The sequence below is a fragment of the Amblyomma maculatum genome, chromosome 1, assembly GCF_055883805.1.
Source record: "Amblyomma maculatum isolate TAMU_Amacu chromosome 1, ASM5588380v1, whole genome shotgun sequence".
Classification (NCBI taxonomy): Eukaryota; Metazoa; Arthropoda; class Arachnida; order Ixodida; family Ixodidae; genus Amblyomma; species Amblyomma maculatum.
This window is the reverse complement of record NC_139344.1, coordinates 419,363,060-419,381,745: the sequence shown is the minus strand read 5'-3', so window position 1 is coordinate 419,381,745 and position 18,686 is coordinate 419,363,060. Positions and strand designations below refer to the sequence as shown.

General features: G+C 43.5%; 1 protein-coding gene across 1 annotated transcript in view; it reads left to right on the top strand.

Moving 5' to 3' along the window:
* LOC146209215 (sodium-coupled monocarboxylate transporter 2-like) overlaps positions 1 to 18,686 on the top strand; it is an 85,011-nt gene that overhangs the window by 9,160 nt on the left and 57,165 nt on the right. The window contains exons 3-7 of the mRNA XM_084597198.1: positions 1,302 to 1,370; positions 3,593 to 3,644; positions 6,697 to 6,764; positions 8,921 to 9,001; positions 11,366 to 11,439. Coding sequence (XP_084453324.1) covers positions 1,302 to 1,370; positions 3,593 to 3,644; positions 6,697 to 6,764; positions 8,921 to 9,001; positions 11,366 to 11,439 — 344 coding nt within the window. The remainder of the gene's footprint in view (positions 1 to 1,301; positions 1,371 to 3,592; positions 3,645 to 6,696; positions 6,765 to 8,920; positions 9,002 to 11,365; positions 11,440 to 18,686) is intronic.

Below are 18,686 nucleotides of genomic sequence, written 5' to 3'. Positions count from 1 at the left end.
TCTCAATATTTAGCAAAGCAAGAATACAGTGCAGCTCACGTTACATGACTTAATCTTGATAGAAAGCGTTCATTTGTGCTGCCAACGATATAAGCAAAAACAAGCCATGCTTTTGTATTCGACGAATTTGGTTGACAAACACTAAACCTCATAAAAATACCAAACTCATTGTCTCGCAAGCTTCGCAAGAAACTCATGTGCCGCCAGGAGTAACCGGAAGGCCAGTATAGAATAATAGGAAGACGATGGCAACACAGCATGAAAGAGACCTGAACGAGGATTGATTCGGAGCCTCTGTTCGCAGGCCAAGCCACCTTTTCGACAAAAACATTTTCTTTGTCTGGGCAAAGGCAAGTCCTCTTTTCGAAACATTGGAGGGAGCCTGAACTCGTAAGCAAGCATTTCGAGAAGAGGACTTTTCTCCGTCGAAACGTTGTCTTGGCTTACGAACTGAGGCTCCCTCTCAACCCTTGTTCAGTTCCCTTTCAGACTACTAGCAGAGGCATCTAGCACGAGGCCATATTAATTGACAGCACCCATTGCCCATTTCCTTCCAGTAATCAATTCATTCAGCCTCGTTCTGTCTAGTAGTCTTTTGGTTAGCCGACGCAGCAGAGCGGCACTGCTTGCGCTGCTTGCCGCTTAGGTCGAGCAGTGTGACCGGCGCGATCATTGTTGTTCGCGCGAGAGCGCGAGGAGCCAGGATGTCTTTGTTTCAGGACAGCTTCCTGAGTCCAGGTAATGAAGACCGTTCATCTTACCACTGAGTTTCTTTACCTTGTGGGTTAAGTCCTTTATAGCATGAGTGTCCGCTTTCATCACCAATGCCTTTGTACAGTTTGATCGTCCTGTTATAAGTGTTTGTTTGGATGTCGCGTCATATCTCTCAGCGCGTTCACGCTGTCTTATTCTGTTTTCTATTCTGCCCATTATGAAATTGAAAATTATGAAAATAGCATGTTACTGCCATGCATTAAAACACCACAGATACCTAACTGTAAATGATGCTGATTTTTTTCTTGCTGGGTAGTTTACTTTCAGAGTCATGTTTTCTCGATGCCACCTTAACTTACATGCGAAGTAAATATTGACTTTTATCTAGTGTGCAAATTACGCCCTCCGTTTCTTACTGCATATTCCCGTACTTCCGATTTCTTAAAACACTAATGTCCCAAGCATCTCTCAAGTGCGGTAGAACAAAGTATAGCAGCACATACTTTTCTGCGGGCTATTACTAGGTAAACTCTATGCAATACATTTAGATCATATTACGGAAGTTTAACTCTTACTGTTGGTTCCAGTATCTGGAGAAGAGGTTCATGTCAACTACAATCAGAAACATTGCGTCGGGTGTCTTTATTGTGCAAACGGTAAGTTTCCTTTGTATATTTACTGTCGTTAGCTTTCCATGCCCCAGGACAGAAAACCAAATAGCATTTAGGCTAACGCGGCTCAAATTTCGAATTTCGTTACACGGGCAACTATTCTCTGCCAGACGAGTAGATGCGATTTCCGAGGAACCAGAATGTCTTATAAAGCGTGTTTGCATTCAAAGTATTTGCAGCCAGAATGGTGTTTGCCAGCCTCATTAGCTACATGTTTGCGCGTCTCCTAGCATACCCCTTAATTGTTTACATTGGTTTAATTGCTGAAGTGCCTACATACTTCACACTATTCATGTCTTCAGCGTGCATAAGTTGTCTCGGAGGCAATAGCACAGTTGTGTCAAACTTGTGCATTAATTCATTCAATGCATACTCTGTAAACGACACGTATTTATAGCCTTATACGCGCAAACGTTATGCCGCAACCTCACTTGGCAATGGGCACTGACTTTTCATGGGCTTGCGTTGACCAGTAAGTCCACCGAATTCTAAGTAATGCACCACTCGCTATGTCATTAACACCAGTTATAAATTTGCCAAGCTTTGCTCATGCATGCTGATTTTGGAATACTTCATCATATGGTAAGTTAGGGATTCTGACGACCCAATATTTTTTTTATTGAGCGTAAGCGACCACCCTTCTGAAAGTTTGTAGCTCCCGCTATCTTGAACATCCTTTTTTATTGTCAGGCAGCGATGCAATATTAGATACAGCTATGGACATACTGATGTCAACGGTGTAATCTTCTGAGGCAGACCAAAGCTTTCCGTACCGAGCCAACGAGACTGCTATAGAAATACAGTCGGCTGCGGTTAAGGCAATAAACTGCGCTGAAACCTGAAAGCATGTGGAAAGGATATTTGTAGACATTTCGATTGCCCTGCATCAATAGATGGGTCGTGCGGGACAGGTCCTCTTAGGCCTCCCTTCATGGTCTGTTTCGGGGTCTGACGATAGGTTAAAATTGCTTTCATGAACAAATTTTCATAAAATCTCCTCATGGCAAGAATTTCTCAATATACAGTAGATCGAACTTTCAAGATACTTGTAATTCTGTCTCTGCCTTTTTTCTTTGAGACCTTGTCGTTATGGGACATTCAGTGGTTAGGATGGGAACAGTGGGCAATAATAATAGACCCAACAACAAAATACAGGCTTCTAATCAGTATTGTTAGCAATGTCAATAACTATGATAACGCTGGTGTGAAGTTAGTCCCAATCTTCTGTACCTCTAGGCTAAAAAGCACGAAAGAGCTTACACTGAATGACTCAATGCCAACCTTAGATGCGTATTCAACGCGCTTAGAAATATAGTCCAGGAGAATGAGTCCATCATTAACTGCAAAGTGTTAACACAGCTTACAAAGTGCGGGCCCGCTTACTGTATTTTTTCTACTTTATAACATCTGTCCCGAAAATATGAGAGATTAAGCGAATATACTCCTCTCACGACGACTTGAGTAGTCAATAAACTACTTCATCAGTTTTACTTGGCTACGTTCAGGCAAGCTATAGTCTTATAGAGTTCAAGAAGGACGTGCCGAAAGCCACGCAAACTAGGCTGTCCAACAAATAGTGTCAGTTTATTGCTGCGACACCGTGATAGATGCCTTTTCGTCTACTAGCGTTGCATCTCACGTGGCTAGCGGGTGTAAGTCAGTTGACTGCTATATAATCACAATAGCTCGAAGCCATCGATCTGGCAGCCTCTTTTAATCTTTATGACCCGCTTCTAAAGCTGCGCACGACTTCAGAAAATCATAAAATAGATGCACATCGCAACAAGTAAACGCGGATTTAAGCAGCGGTATGCAACAATGCACAAGCTCTGCAGTTATACAATAGCTGCTCTCATTGAAAAAAGGAGAGATTTTCCCTGCTATGCGAAAATAAAATAACTGCCAAAATCTTGTTCCAGCTTATTATTTTTTTTTTTTCCCGAGAACATGCCGTTTGAACACTGGGGTGCAGAGGTGTGAAAAATGTGTATTTACGCTTAGAAGTCTTATTTCGTATAAAACGGCAAAAGTGGTGGGTAAGAAAATATTTGCCTTATAAAAAATTGCCATAAGTCACGGTGCTCACTAAAACGTACGCAGTGCAATATTACAAGTGTTTAGTGAACGCACAGTTCTGCGATATTATTGCAGTACATACAAATAGCATGAAAAAAGGGCAACAATTAACCACTTGCTTCGCATTCCAGCTCCTTTACATGGGAGTTGTACTGTACGGTCCTTCGCTGGCTCTTGGCTCTGGTAAGTGGAAGGCATTGATTTATTACTTTCTAAAACAAATAAAACTACCCGCTTAGACATTTGTTTTACTCGTAAGCTCATGCATGCATCAGCGGGAGATGTAAGGCAGACCTGAAATAAATTGTTAACACTTGGATACATATCATATCACCTGGTTCTTCTGTTGAGAATATATTTATACCTGTGCGTTTCTTGAAAATTTGTCGAAGAAAATACACCACGGCTGAAACAATTAATTTTACTTGAACTATCGTTAACAATCTTCGGCTCATTCTGTTTAAAGCACGGTACTTTTAACAAAGTAAAGTTACCAAGAACTCACTAAAATAATTCCTATGAAAACAGAGTAATATAACTTGCATATTCCATTAACAGTATTCCTGAACGGATTGAATGTATGCCAAATTAAAGTTACCAGTTAAGCTTTTTTATTCATACGTAGCAATTGGGTTAGTAATTCTAATTCCTATGTAACAATTGCGTAAAATAAAAAATCAATCACGATTACTCAGAGGCCTAGAAACCGTATAGGTATATATGCTTTTTCGGCTCTAAAGAAAGCGCGAATGCGAGGCAGTCGTTACTCATACATTTTTGCGTGTGTGTGTGTGTGTGTGTGTGTGTGTGTGTGTGTGTGTGTGTGTGTGTGTGTGTGTGTGTGTGTGTGTGTGTGTGTGTGTGTGTGTGTGTGTGTGTGTGTGTGTGTGTGTGTGTGTGTGTGTGTGTGTGTGTGTGTGTGTGTGTGTGTGTGTGTGTGTGTGTGTGTGTGTGCGTGTGTGTGTGTGTGTGCGTGCGTGTGTGTGTGTGTGTGTGTGTGTGTGTGTGTGTGTGTGTGTGTGTGTGTGTGTGTGTGTGTGTGTGTGTGTGTGTGTGTGTGTGTGTGTGTGTGTGTGTGTGTGTGTGTGTGTGTGTGTGTGTGTGTGTGTGTGTGTGTGTGTGTGTGTGTGTGTGTGTGTGTGTGTGTGTGTGTGTGTGTGTGTGTGTGTGTGTGTGTGTGTGTGTGTGTGTGTGTGTGTGTGTGTGTGTGTGTGTGTGTGTGTGTGTGTGTGTGTGTGTGTGTGTGTGTGTGTGTGTGTGTTTGAAAAAGTAACGAAGTTTGCGTAGACAATATGCGCGATGTGCGGCCGCGTGAGACCTAGGGAAATATAGCAAAATCCTCGCAGAAATTATGGGCAATTTCTGTGAGCATCTCGGCTCCCGAGCATTCAATTCATCATCACGAATAATCTATGTGCTCGATGCATTCTCGCCTATCGATTCCTTTAACGTGATATATTACACGGCAAACTGACTGCTTCCTTTGGTTGTGCCCCAGCCGATAGTAAGGATTTCTTGAAATAGCGACTGAATTAACAGTGGGTACCTTGAAATATATAATATATATCATTTCCTCCCCACATATTTTTTCTAAGAACATTTAGATTGACAAGCGTTCTCCTCGGCATAATGGAATAGGCTGACCTGTTTGCATGCTGTGGTTTAGCAATACCAAGTTCCTGTCGGGATTACCATTTTTGGAAAAAAAAAATGTGTCTCCATCCATCTAGCATTAATTCTATAAATAATTACATTTTATTCCTACACTTTAATTTAAAAGCCTGTGATGCTTTATTAAAAATTTTCTGCATTCCTCCAGATTAAAATACTTTCTTTATAACAGCGTGCACTATTTAGGTATATTAATAAAATGGCGAGCAGTGATTGAAGGCCTTGTTCAAAGCGATTGATTACAGACCTCTTTTTCGCTGTGCAAACCTCTTAGCAAGGACGTATAGGCATAGCAGTGACCGCTCCAGAAAGTATGCTACTCGTACAATGTTTGGAAACAAAGTGATTATGCTACAAACCATCTTGAGCCACACGTTTTCCTCCACATTTATTTGCCGTTGCTGTCATAAAGCGACCCGGGATGGCGGCTTATGGACATTGCAGGGGGGACATTTTGTGTCATAGCAGTTGTTGCCGTTTATATGGCACGGGCTCGTAGAAATGAAGACTTGTCCGAATCACAGGAACGTGGTCACACCATATTGCATTCATATGGCGGCAGCCCTCGGTGTCTCGCGGCAATGATCAAAAGCACGACGCGCACAGTGGGCAGGCAGGTCAGTTCTGTAGCCATATAACGGCGGCCAGATAACACTATTTCTGGTGTCCTGCCAAGTGCTTATCATTTTACCATGCCGCGACCATGGCATCGTTCACGACGCCATGGCACCCAGACAACCTACACAAATGTCGTTGGTGAGGCACTTTCGCAAGGTCGGGCCCCAGATCTTGCGGCACAGCGCTAGAAGTGCGTGCAATTTAAGTCCAGCAGAGACCAACAATCTCCGAAGTCTGGCGCGTTTCATGCGCTAAGGCAAGCACATGAACGTGTAGCCATGTGCAGCTTAACCAAATGTTGATTATAGTTGACCTGGACTTGATCACTCAGGCGAATTTAGTCTTAGAGTCACTCACCCGTCGTAGTCAACGTTTTTTTTTTATTTGTATCAGTAGCGCGCACACAATCAGAAAAAAAGAAAAGGAGATAGGACAGAGCGCTGAACTTACACTTTTTTTAAATAAAACTTAACCTGCACTTGTATACATACGCCGAGTGAACTTACTAGATTATTCTCTCTCCCTTCTGGCACGCTGCCCGAAAGGTCGTATTTCATCTACTTTTACACCAGCACTTTACAGCGGAAACAATCTTTTTTTATATTGTTTAAGCCCGTAAGTACATATAGAGAATGACAGCTACATATATCCACAGCATAGTGGGGCAATTAATAAAGGATCGCATTGCAGGTAAATACAGGTGTATGAGAATCTGGCAGTTCACCACGACAGATGAGAACCAGGACTTGGCAGATCTTATCTGGTACGATTATATTTGAAACATAGTGACTGAACCTATCCTTTGTTGGTGGGACAATAGTGGATTCCGCGTTGCCAGTGTACTGGACATTGTAAGGATAACAGACAAGAAGCAGGTGACGTGTGCTGAAGTGTACAACTGGACAGCACTTGTGGCGGGTAAAAAATACAATCATTTCCTTTGCAGTGACCGGCATACCTGTATGGTCATCCATCCTCCTCAACGGCATCGTTTGTACCTTCTACACCGCTATTGTGAGTAATAACGTACACCGTGCGTACATCTAAGCTCCCTTTTTATGTGAATAGCATTGCCAGTACGCATGCATTACAGGTCCAAATTTGATACCTTTTTTGGAGCTTAACATTATTGGCGCTATCCCCTAATTTTCTGCCGGAGCCAAAGAACAGAGCGGCAAGCACATTATGCAAGCATTTTCGTTCGTCGTAAGCAAGTGTGCTTAGCTCTTCGTGTATATTTCCCAATTACATCTATAAAATGTTGTCGGAGATGTAAATATAAAAATATCAGCAGATGACCCAAACAACCAAGCACCTAACTCACATAACCTGATTTCACTTGCGCTTCCTGAACAAATCATGGGTATTACGAGGTAAGAGTTTAAAAGACCGGGTGTATTTTGCAACAGTCAGGCCTTTGCTGTATTGACAAAACCTGTCCAGAACAAGCAGGCTAAATTTCACTCGTCAATGAATTCCTTAATACGTTACGCATAATTCAATATATATTTTAGACTGCTCGAAATGCGAAATACGTTCCAAACAAAAGTAAGCAAAACGTTAGAAAAAGAAAGAATGGCGAAATTCTTACAATAGTTATATAATACCGGGTTTCTAAAATCAATAGTAATCCCTGAGTGACAAAACCGTGATATGCTACCCTATCAAATATTCGCGAAAACAAAAGATGCCGTTTAAAGTTACCGCGTGTTACTAATCCATTTACCTCTTAAAGTTTCCGGAGCGCTGTGCTAGCATTGTGAGTTCATCGAGAAGCCCGCAGCCACGTTCTTTGAGACAGGCCTGTGAACAATAACGGAGGAACGTACACCTAGCCCTAGGCATTTTCTCTTCGCTTGAATTTCTATACGTAATTCTTGAGCAACCTAGAAAAATGCAAGTTTGAGTAAATAATTATAAGCCGTATTCTACCAAGCGCGGTGTTGTGCAAGTTTCAAGAATATTTCGCTCTACGCAGAGCCTGAAATTTCCACGTCCTGAGATTTCGGTTCACATCAGGAAGCTCCAGATAGTGCGTATATTCAGCCGTCAACTGTGACGAGCAGGGGAATAACTCGCAACGTTTACCAAATAAACGCCACCGACAGTTCAAACTACGCCTCAGACACAGGCATACGGCAAGTGTCTCAATAAAGCGAGTGAGTACAATGTTGGCGTTGGCAGTGTCTCTAACAGCATCACCCATAAGCTCACTCTCATATTTCGGAAATGTAAAGAAAATTTTCTAGACTAAATCATTCGCACAGGTGCCCGAAGAAATAGTCAGTTAAAAACAAATTGCTGGGCTAGCTGGTGAAGTTCACAGAAAAGGAAATATTCCACGGCGCTGTTCTGTCTGTGTCCACTTGTCAGTTCGTATTTGCTAGCGCTCCGGAATCTTTCCTTTTCTGTGCCCGAAGAAGTGATCAGGAATTTCGATAGCGCACTAATTGACGTATGCCAAAGTTACAATTTTGGTTAGCCGGAAGGAGCAGCGGGAGAAAATACCCGCCAGAATAGGGACGCATCAAATGTCATTTCGTAAAGCATCTAACATTTCGTCATGCGCCTCTTTATGAACGAGAAACGACTGTAAAATGTTCGACCTGTAACTTTCATCCCATAGTGAAAGTTCGTGAAGTCAGGAAAAGAGCTCGGCTCCTGCTTACGCTTACGCTAACATCAACAGCGACTGAGCGTGGCCACACCATGTCCTCGACCTGCATAAAAGCATTGGCTGACATGCGCTAGCTGTTTGAAACGAAAAAAAACACACACACACTCAAGCAGTTTAATTCTACCGCTAAGAAAATTGCTTTCTTTAGGGTTTTCCATGACGCTCTCAATAATTCTCGTCTAAAGGTTACCATGATAAATTAGTTGATGAATTCTAAGTATATTTAAAACAGACATAATAAAATTAGTAGTCCTGTTTGCTCTAAACGAATGCCACCAGTACTAATTCGTTTTGTTTCCCACCAAACTTAACGCTTAATTTTAAAACATCAGTTCAGGCTTAGTGGCACACCCAATGTTTGTTTTCAAGCGTGAAGCTCGTAAGTTTTCCTTATGCTGAATTTAGGAGCGTAGTGTCAGTGCATAAATGTCCGTCCCAGAGTCGCATGTGCGCACGCTGATTGCTGCGATTTCCTTTTTTGTTTTGCTTTCAGGGCGGTATCAAGGCAGTGGTGTGGACAGACGTAGTACAAATGTTCCTTATCTATGTGGGATATATCATGGTGATCGTCTCGGTAAGTAGAACGTCGTTTTGGACAACATTGGTCACAAATGATCGTACTTCCCGCGCATCTAGTAACACTTGCTGTTGAGCTATTTGCTTAGTCTCATGTTATGACCTAGCACAGAGAAAAAAATTGTGAAGTACAGCGCACCTGTTAAGTGCCTTCATTTTAGCTTAATCTATAGGCGTATGCGCCCACCCATAGACCTCAATAGATTCCTCAAAAATGGTGTATATTCACGGACTTGAAGACTGCATTACAAATTTTGGAAAACTTCTTACGCCACACTGCCTATCAGTGCCTGGCACTAAACATTATGGAGCTCATCACATCTGCCCAGCTGCAGGCCACATGATAATGTTTCAATGGGTCCCTGCCCACTGCGGCCTCCATGGGAATGAGCAGGCCGATGTTGAAGCGAAAAGCGCACTCATCAATGGCTTCCAAACAGCTGTGCCTTTTTCAAGATCGGATACGACGTGTATTCTAAAGAGTTGTATGAATATTGCTACAGCAGCTTACTGGGCTCAACCAGACGCCCGACACATCCGTCTAAGAAGGCTCGATCGAACATTTAAATTTAATGTTCCGCATGATATTCCGCGTCATCAGGCATGCTTGATACATAGACTTCGTTCAAACGTGGCTTTCACGCGCAAGTACTTACATTTAATTGGACAGATGGACTCACCGGAATGTTCAACTTGTGGCATCCCAGAGACTGTGGACCATATATTATTGGTGTGCCCAGAGTATGCGAATGAAAGAAATGTGCTAGCTGCTTCCTTGAAGCGTTTAGACAAAAGGACTCTGTCGGAAGAACTGCTGCTGGGCGCTTGGCAGGAAAAGGGGAAGGGCGTCCAGGCAGTGCGTGCTCTTTGCCGTTATTTGAGCGCCAGCGGACTTGATTCGCGCTTGTAAAGCAAGCTGCTGTGTCTGTATATATATTTCATATGCCTTCTCCCACATCGTCACCCATCATGACCTTCTTTCTTCTCTCCTTCCCCTTCCCCAGTGCAGAGTAGCAGGCCAGATTTGAATTATTCGGGCCAACCTTTCTGCCTTTTCCTTTCAATAAATCCATCTATCCATGGACCTCAATTCAGCGTAAACTCTCTCCCACGTGAAAGAGTGCAATGTTGGTTAATGCATGGCACCTCTAAGAACGGGCTTCGAGCTGTTATAATCCAGCTTCAGCCGTTTTGGGCATTAGTTTGCCTGTTTGAAGCAAAGCATTAGTTTGCATGTTTGCCTCTCACCTTAGCGATCTACAGAAGTCTCCCGATTGTCATGTGACGAAAGAAAACAAGCGTAAACTTTTCCAGAAATTTTGTCAATAGCTTTCTGAACAAATGATGGTAAAGTTGCGGCTGTTTGTCTCATCCGAACCACTAAATTGTTTTTGTAAAGCGCCTCCTAGAAAGTGGGAACGGAATGTGGTAAAATACAGTCCTGTGGTCTGCGTGTCAACGCAACATTGTTTCGATCCCAGGCGCATCAAGCAGTCCGCAATGAAGCCCGTTTGGACACCTCAGTCCGCTTACTCTTCCCAATGCGTCCTAATATATATTTGCTCACTTGTTTGCTTGAAGTGCCGGCATGATTGCCAAATATTGGTCGATCAAAGCACTGCTTGCGGTAAAAAAAAAATAATTCAACTCATTTCCAAAGTCCCTACACCATTTATGGAAAATTCTATGCCCCTTGCTACATGTGCTGGAGTAGCGAAATCAAGGGTAGTAACAGTGCCCGGTGCGCACAAATCCACTGACCATAATGCACTGAAGTGAAGGGGGCGTTGGCGAAAACAACCCGTTTCGAAAGATTGTTCTGAGACCTCAACTTCTTTAGCGCGGCAAAAGCCAGAAACGTAGGCCCTCTGTAAGCATGCAAGTGAGATGTGGCCAGTTACATAACCCCATTATATTTTCTATACATACTAGCGGCATTCGACCTGCAATGGGTATAATCCGCCTGGTGGTGACGATGATGATAATGATGATTCCTATATTTCAGCCTGGTCATTGTCCCATGCTCACTAATCGAAACGCCAGCAGACATTGAAACCAGTTCCGGTCCTGTATCACGCTTCATCCTCACTAATCGATCGTGTGCTCACTGTCCCAGCCTAGATATATACTGGCTGTTCCTTATTTAGACCGACAGCACTCGTGCCAAACTGACTGAAAGCTGTGAAGGAATCGTTTCGCTTTGAAAGTTTTGTGTGCATGAGCTAAATGTTACATAACTCGTGTACTTTACGGTAGATAAAGTAAATGAAAGTTTTGATGATAGCCAAAGCCTACAAGTAAAAGCCTAAACGAAGGAAAGTACGTCGAGTTTGTAAGTACATTGACTAACCCCCTATTACAGGGTCTGTATCATCTGGGTGGCTTCGGCAACATGTGGAGGATCGCAGGCGAAGGAGGCCGGCTCATTTTTTTCAAGTAAGGCTAGCTATAAAGTGGTCGAGTTTCGTCATTTTACCTCCTGTGTGCTTCTTCCGTGCTGACCGACTGAAAGGGATATTTCTGTTAGCTCTTCTAACTACACCAGAGAATTCAATTTGAATCACTGTTTCTAGCAACCTTTGCTTGAATGCCGAATGGTGTTGCTTCAGGTGAAGCGGACAAAAGCACTGACATGCAGTGAAAGAACCAATAAATCTACAACAATGCTTTAAAGAACCAAAGGTCATAACGTGAACTGCAGAAGGGTGCAGTTTCGGGGTATATGCAGCACCGTATTATTCTCTGTAACGTTGCCGAGTTGCTGCAGGTGGAGCCGGAGCCGCCACTTTAGCATAAGCAACAGAGGACTCCTGACTCTTTAAATGGAGGCACGGCAGTAACTGACCGCAGCACTGTGTTCTTTCTACCTAGATATGTGCGTACGTAGCCAAACGTTGACAGAATGACAGATCGTAACTTCTGAAATGCAGCGGCTTCACAGCCACACACAAGTACAGAGATATAAATTTCAATGCTCTAACCAATGACATATTTCGTATATTTGTCCCATTCTGCCAAAAACGCATATGGTATAATTAGCTTCGTCGTGAATCATTCATCGTTAGCTTAGCATGAATTAAACTTTTCGCTGCAGCATCTCTTTCTTTATTCCAATCTTGGATTTCTGCTCCACTCCAATATTTCTGGTAAGTTGGAAAAAGTATGCTTCAAAACTGAGATTAAAAACACCAAAAATTAGGAGCCCCATAAGCTGCGCCTTTGAAGGTATGGCGCGATAGCGTTTCACACACACAAATGGTGTTTTTAAGTTTATATTGTCGTGTTTATTTTTATTTATTTTGCGCCCAGTACTCAGTATCAGCAACTATTAGCTTCCTATTCTGAACAGTTTGTCTGGTTTTGTTTGGTTTGGTTTGTGGAATTTCACGTCCCAGAGCGACTCAGCCTATGAGAATCTATATTGCACGGCTCTGAAAATTTAGACCACCTGGGGTTCTTTAACGTGCACTTGAATAGCACAGCACACGGGCGCCTTGCTTTTCGCATTCATCGAAAAGGGTGAACGCATTTTTCATTGTATAAGTAATTCATTGAATTGATTGATCAATTAAATCTCAAACTTTTATTTGCCCTAATCAAGCATTCGCAATTTACTCTCAGCTGTATCAGACCTTCGAACCTCTTTTCCAATTTTTTTTAATATTTTAGTTATTCATTGATCAATTGCATCCTCTAAATTTTCTTAATTAGCATCATCAAGCATTGCCTTTCATTCAGAGTATTTTTAAATATTTTGAGCTCTTTTTCAATTATTTATTTGTGGAATCATTTCATTTACTTGATCCATTGCGTTCTCCAAGTCTTCTAAACTAGGATTATAAGGAATTGACTTTTCAATAACATTTTTAAACTTTTGAATGCCCTTTTTCCAATTTCTCATTTTTTACATATCTTTTCAGTAATTATTCAGTTGCACACCCCAGATTTTCTTAATTAGCATTATCAAAGATTGGCTGCATTGTGAGCATTTTGACACTTTTGAACCTCATTTCGCGATTTCGCTCATTTTTTTATTTCTTTAAAACCTGGGAAATGAATTAATTACAATTTTTTGTGAACTCGTCATCGCCTATCACACACCAATCAATCATAAATCACTAGAACTCCAAATTACAATGATACCATTTTTATAACGCCGTCCCCGATTATTTCCGACAAGCGATGCCGACAACAGCTACTATGATGCCGATGGCTCTTCAGACAAACTAGCTGTATACTGTAAGCTATTGCTTAATACGAACACGTGCTTACTCAATGTTCCTTTAGTAAAAGAGCGCTCAGTTATTAGTTTTTGCTTGTCCCGGATGTTTCAAAATGATGTCACTATTTGATCCTGGCGTACGCCTCAACTGTGTGGTCCCTTCATTATGCCTGCGACATCGACCGTTTAGAATCAGTTAAAAAAAAAAAGCAATTCGATTCATCTTCGCCCAGTACGATCGCTACTTTTCACCTTCTTCACATATCCACACCTTATCATTGCAAAAGTTAGAACATACGCGCACACGTGCACGCATCATCACGCTGCACAAGATCGTTCACACGTCATCTGGCGTCAGGGTACCCTTCTCATTTGTGCCCTCAAGTGCACATGCAACCCAACGGAACCACCCAATAAACATTGTTCCTTTCAAACCTTGTATAGATAGCTTCAAATTTTCCTTTTTTCTACTAACCATTGAAATTTGGAATCGACTGGACGGCCCACTTCGCTCACTGCCAATTGAAGAGTTCGTTGTTCAGTTGCATTACAATTTCATCTGTTGATCTGTTTTGAATATTTCTATGTCATCTATTTTTATGTTACTGATGTTATTTTTTCTACCGTTATATTTACCCACTCCTGCTATGTGTCCCCTCCGAGACAGCTGTATTTATAAAGAAATAAAGTAAAATCTATATGAGCAAACATGGCAAACTTACTTTTAAAAAAGGAGTTACATTTCATTACTAATTATGGTTCTAAATATCACACGAAGGTGGCTAAAAACATTACCATAACAGCTTCAGAAAAGTAATGACATTACGTTATTGTTACCTCTGATTAGTAGTGAAATTACTCTAAATTACTTTCTGCTTTTCGGGCATATACACGTTACAATAACACGGTTTAAGCGAAACAGCGACCTTTCTCCATACCCGACGCACGAATTCCTTTGCCCTCCCGCCAAATTCCGTTCTAGGTAATCATTCTTTTTTTTTTCCTTGGAGACATTACAAAATGACAGAACGAGAAAGAAAGCAAAGAAATGAGAAGCATTTTCGAATGCTCGTCACATTCATTGCGTCGTTGCGCTCGAGACACAAACGAGTGGCGAATCCATCGCCTTTTTGCCCGGAGCTGTGTCCGATTCCTGAAGCCCTCGAAGCAGGTTATTTATTGATTCCATGGTGGCAGGAATCGATCTCGGCAGCTTCCCTCGGTAACATTTTCGGCATGGCCATTTCTTCCTCGTTAGTGTTGTGTACTACCAATGTTTGTCTAAATTTTTAGTACTATCTAATATTAGGCATGGAAGTGCGTAGACGAGCTTGCTTAGTAAATATGCTTGTATTATTTTGCACAACTCTCCAATCCTTGTGTTGGCAATTCGTCTGATTAGCCTAACGTCATGTTGATGGTTGTTTTGAGCCTTTCGAGTATCTACGTGTTCCTCTTGTTCGACTGAAGAAAGAGTCCCAGGATATTTATAGTTTCACATTCCTTTACAGAAAGCCCTTCCTCCCTGATGTTAAGTTGAGGCGGAGTTTCACCATTTTTGCATGGAGGGCTCCTTGGTTTGTCTCTGAAATTGAATGATTAGAACTTGGAGGGTGAGCAGGTTAGCCCTGATTTACCCGTCAGGTCTTTTACTATTTCTACAGCTTGTTGCAGAGTACCATCCATGTGGCCATCGCTGCCAATTGTCCGTAAAGTAATATCATATGCGTCTAGTGCGCATTGAAACCTCGGCAGGGCTGCTAATTCAGGAGGAATTTTCCATAATGGGAGGTTAAAAAGAAAGGGGGACAGGACTGAGCCCTGAGGCGTTCATTTACCGCTTAGTGAGATAAGGCATGATGTGATCTCTCCTGCGGGCTAGCTTTGCAATTCTGTTGTTTATGAGCGAGTTTTTGTCATTGAAGTTCTTTTCCCTGTGATGATGTCCGACAGATTCCGTCAAGATAGCATCGTGCGTGACATTAATAAAAGCCTTGTTTAAATACAAGCCTAATACGGATTTGCTTCCTCTGCCACTTTCTGGGTTTATGTCGACCTTGAGTTGCAGCATAATGTCTTGAGTGACAAGATTAACCTTGAGGCCTAGCATATATTTTGGAAGTAAATTATTGTCCTCCACGCATTTTTGTAGGCGGTTTGGAACTACATTTCATTAATTTTCCTGAGCACTATGTCAAAAGGAATGAAATTGACAGTAGTGTAAAGGAATCAAAAGTTCCGCCTAACGAAGAACGCGGTTAGGGCAGCTTTAAACGCTATGAAAAAGAGAACGCAGCTGGAGAGGATTACATAAATGCAGGTTTGATGAAAGACGGTGGGCATATACGGCTAGAAAAGCTGAGCACCCTGTATGCGAAATCCCTCATGACCTCGACGATACCAAAATCTTGGCAGGACGCTAATATTATTTTAGTCCATAAAAAGGGGAACGCTAAGGATTTGAAAAATTATAGACCATTCAGCTTATTATCCGTGGAGCACAACGTGTTTAATCAGGTAATCGCTAAAAAAATCAGGGCAACCTTGGACTTCAATCAACCAGAGGTTCAAGCCGGTTTTCGGAAAGGATACTCTACCGTCGATCACATTTATACTATCAATCAGGTGATAGACAAATGCTTGGAAAATAACCAGCTTCTATTCATAGCATTCAATGATTACAAAAAATTATTTGACGAAAACCCAGCCATGCAAGCATCGCGAAATCAGGGTGTAGATGAACCATGAGTACAAGTACTAGAAGATATCTGCAGTGGCTGCTCAGCGAGCATATTTGTTCGTATAGAAACTAGTAAAATTTCCATAAAGCAAGGTGTTAGGCAGGCCCATAAAGCAAGGTGTTAGGCAGGGAGACGCGCTCTCTCCAGTACTATTCATAGCTTGCTTACAGGACGCACTCAGAATCTTGGGATGAGAGCAGTTAAAGATAAGGGATGAGAAATAATATCTCTCTAATTTGCGATTCTCTGATGACATTGGCTTGCTAAGTAAATCAGGCAACTAATTTGAAATAATTGTAGAGGGTGTGTTTATTCGGTGAACCCAGATGATTCCAGCCGCTCAGGGGAGACTCGCAGCGAAGCGTCAGGCGTGGCGAAAGAGCAAAGCAGCGAACAACTTCTTCGTCCTTGAGAGCGGCAGCACGCGACGCATGTCAGTGGTTATATCGATGAAGATTACCACACTACAGTTTCCCCCCGGGCAGAGAAGGAGCCATCCTGGCGACTCATGGTGCCGAAAGGACAGACGGATCGTAGTAGGGCTTGATTCGGTCCACATGAACTATTTCGCGTCCACGGCGACGCAAGTCTGCAGATGGCGTAACGGGCTCAACTACGTAGTTCACAGGAGATGTTTTTTGAAGGACTCGGTATGGACCGTGATACCGAGCAAGAAGCTTCTTTGACAGGCCGGCGGTTGTGGCAGGAACCCAGAGCCACACCAGGGAGTTGGGCGCATATGAAGGCGCCTCACCAGTGTCACGATGGTGTTTTTGTTGCCAGAACGAGCGAGCTGACGGCATTCTTCTGCGTACTGGGCGGCGTCCGAGAGTGGCGTCGATTCAGAAATATCAGGGCGGTAGGGAAAAAGCGCGTCCATTGTGCAGGTTGGCTCGCGCCCGTAAAGAAGAAAAAAGGGAGAGAATCCAGTGGTGGTCTGTATCGCAGTGTTGTACGCGTAGGTTACGAAGGGAAGAACGTGGTCCCAGTTGGAATGAGCGACGTTGACGTACATGGCCAGCATGTCACTGAGAGTACGGTTGAAGCGTTCTGTCAGGCCATTCGTCTGAGGGTGGTAAGAAGTAGCGGTGCGATGAATGATGCGACATTCTTTCAGTAGGGCCTCGAGAGCGTCGCACAAGAAAACGCGTCCGCGGTCACTGAGCAGTTCCTTCGGAGTCCCGTGGCGAAGAATCAAGTTGTTGAGAATGAACAAAGCAACGTCTCTTGCAGAGGCAGAGGGTAACGGTGATGTTTCAGTGTAGCGAGTCAGATGGTCTACTGCCACAATAATCCACCGGTTTCCAGCAGGAGTAGTCGGAAGAGGGCCATAGAGATCTATGCCAACGCGGTCAAACGGACGAGCAGGGCAGGGTAACGGCTGCAACGAAACAGAGGACTTCTGAGGAGTTTTTCGGCGTTGACAAGATTCGCAAGCGCGCACGAAATGTCTTACGAAGCGGTACATTCCACGCCAGTAAAATCGCAGACGTAGGCGCGTGTAGGTTTTCAATACGCCACCGTGAGCACATTGTGGGTCACCATGGTACGCAGCACAAATGTCGGCACGGAGATGACGCGGGATGACTAGAAGCCACTTCCGTCTATCAAGCAAATAATTGCGGCGATAGAGAAGACCGTCACGAATGGAGAAGTGGTGGGCTTGGCGGACGAGCGCTTTGGATGAATGACCGGGAGTAGGACTTGAGAGAAAATCCAAAAGTGCATTGATCCAGGGGTCATTCCGCTGCTCGGTAGCCATGTCGATAGTTGTAAGAGTCGACAAATCGTAGGCACAGACGTGGTCAGACGAATTATCTCTAGGCAATGGCGAGCGGGAAAGAGCATCCGCGTCCGTATGCTTCAGGCCTGATCGATAAATTACATGAATGTCAAACTCCTGGAGACGAAGAGCCCAGCGAGCAAGGCGACCGGACGGGTCTTTCAGAGAGGCAAGCCAGCACAAAGCGTGGTGATCGGTCACAACGTAAAACGGTCGACCATACACGTAAGGACGAAATTTTCCGATAGCCCAAATAATGGCCAAACATTCCCTTTCTGTGACTGAATAATTAGATTCTGCCTTTGTCAATGTTCGGCTGGCGTATGCCACAACATACTCGCTGTAACCAGGCTTACGTTGGGTAAGGACGGCACCAAGCCCAATACCGCTGGCATCAGTGTGGATCTCCGTAGGCGCAGCCGGATCAAAGTGGCGTAGAATGGGCGGCGAAACCAAAAGGCGGCGTAAAGTGTCGAAGGCTTTATCGCAGGCTGGAGTCCAGGCGGAAAGGTCGGAGCTGCCGGCAAGGAGCTGGGTCAGGGGAGCGATGATAGAGGCGAAGTTCAAGATGAAACGTCGAAAGTAGGAGCAGAGGCCGATAAAGCTCCGAAGTTGCTTCAGGGAGGTTGGCTTCGGGAACTCTGCAACTGCGCGAAGTTTGGTGGGGTCGGGAAGAACGCCGTCCTTAGAAACTACGTGGCCTAAAATTGTGAGTTTTCGAGCGGCTAAGTGGCACTTCTTCAAATTCAACTGAAGCCCAGCGCCGGCGAGACACGTGAGGACATCCTTTAGGCGGAGAAGGTGAGAAGAAAAGTCGGCAGAAAAAACTACGATGTCGTCCAGATAACAAAGACAGGTCTGCCACTTGAGTCCACGAAGAACAGTGTCCATCAGGCGCTCGAAAGTAGCCGGGGCATTGCAGAGGCCAAAGGGCATA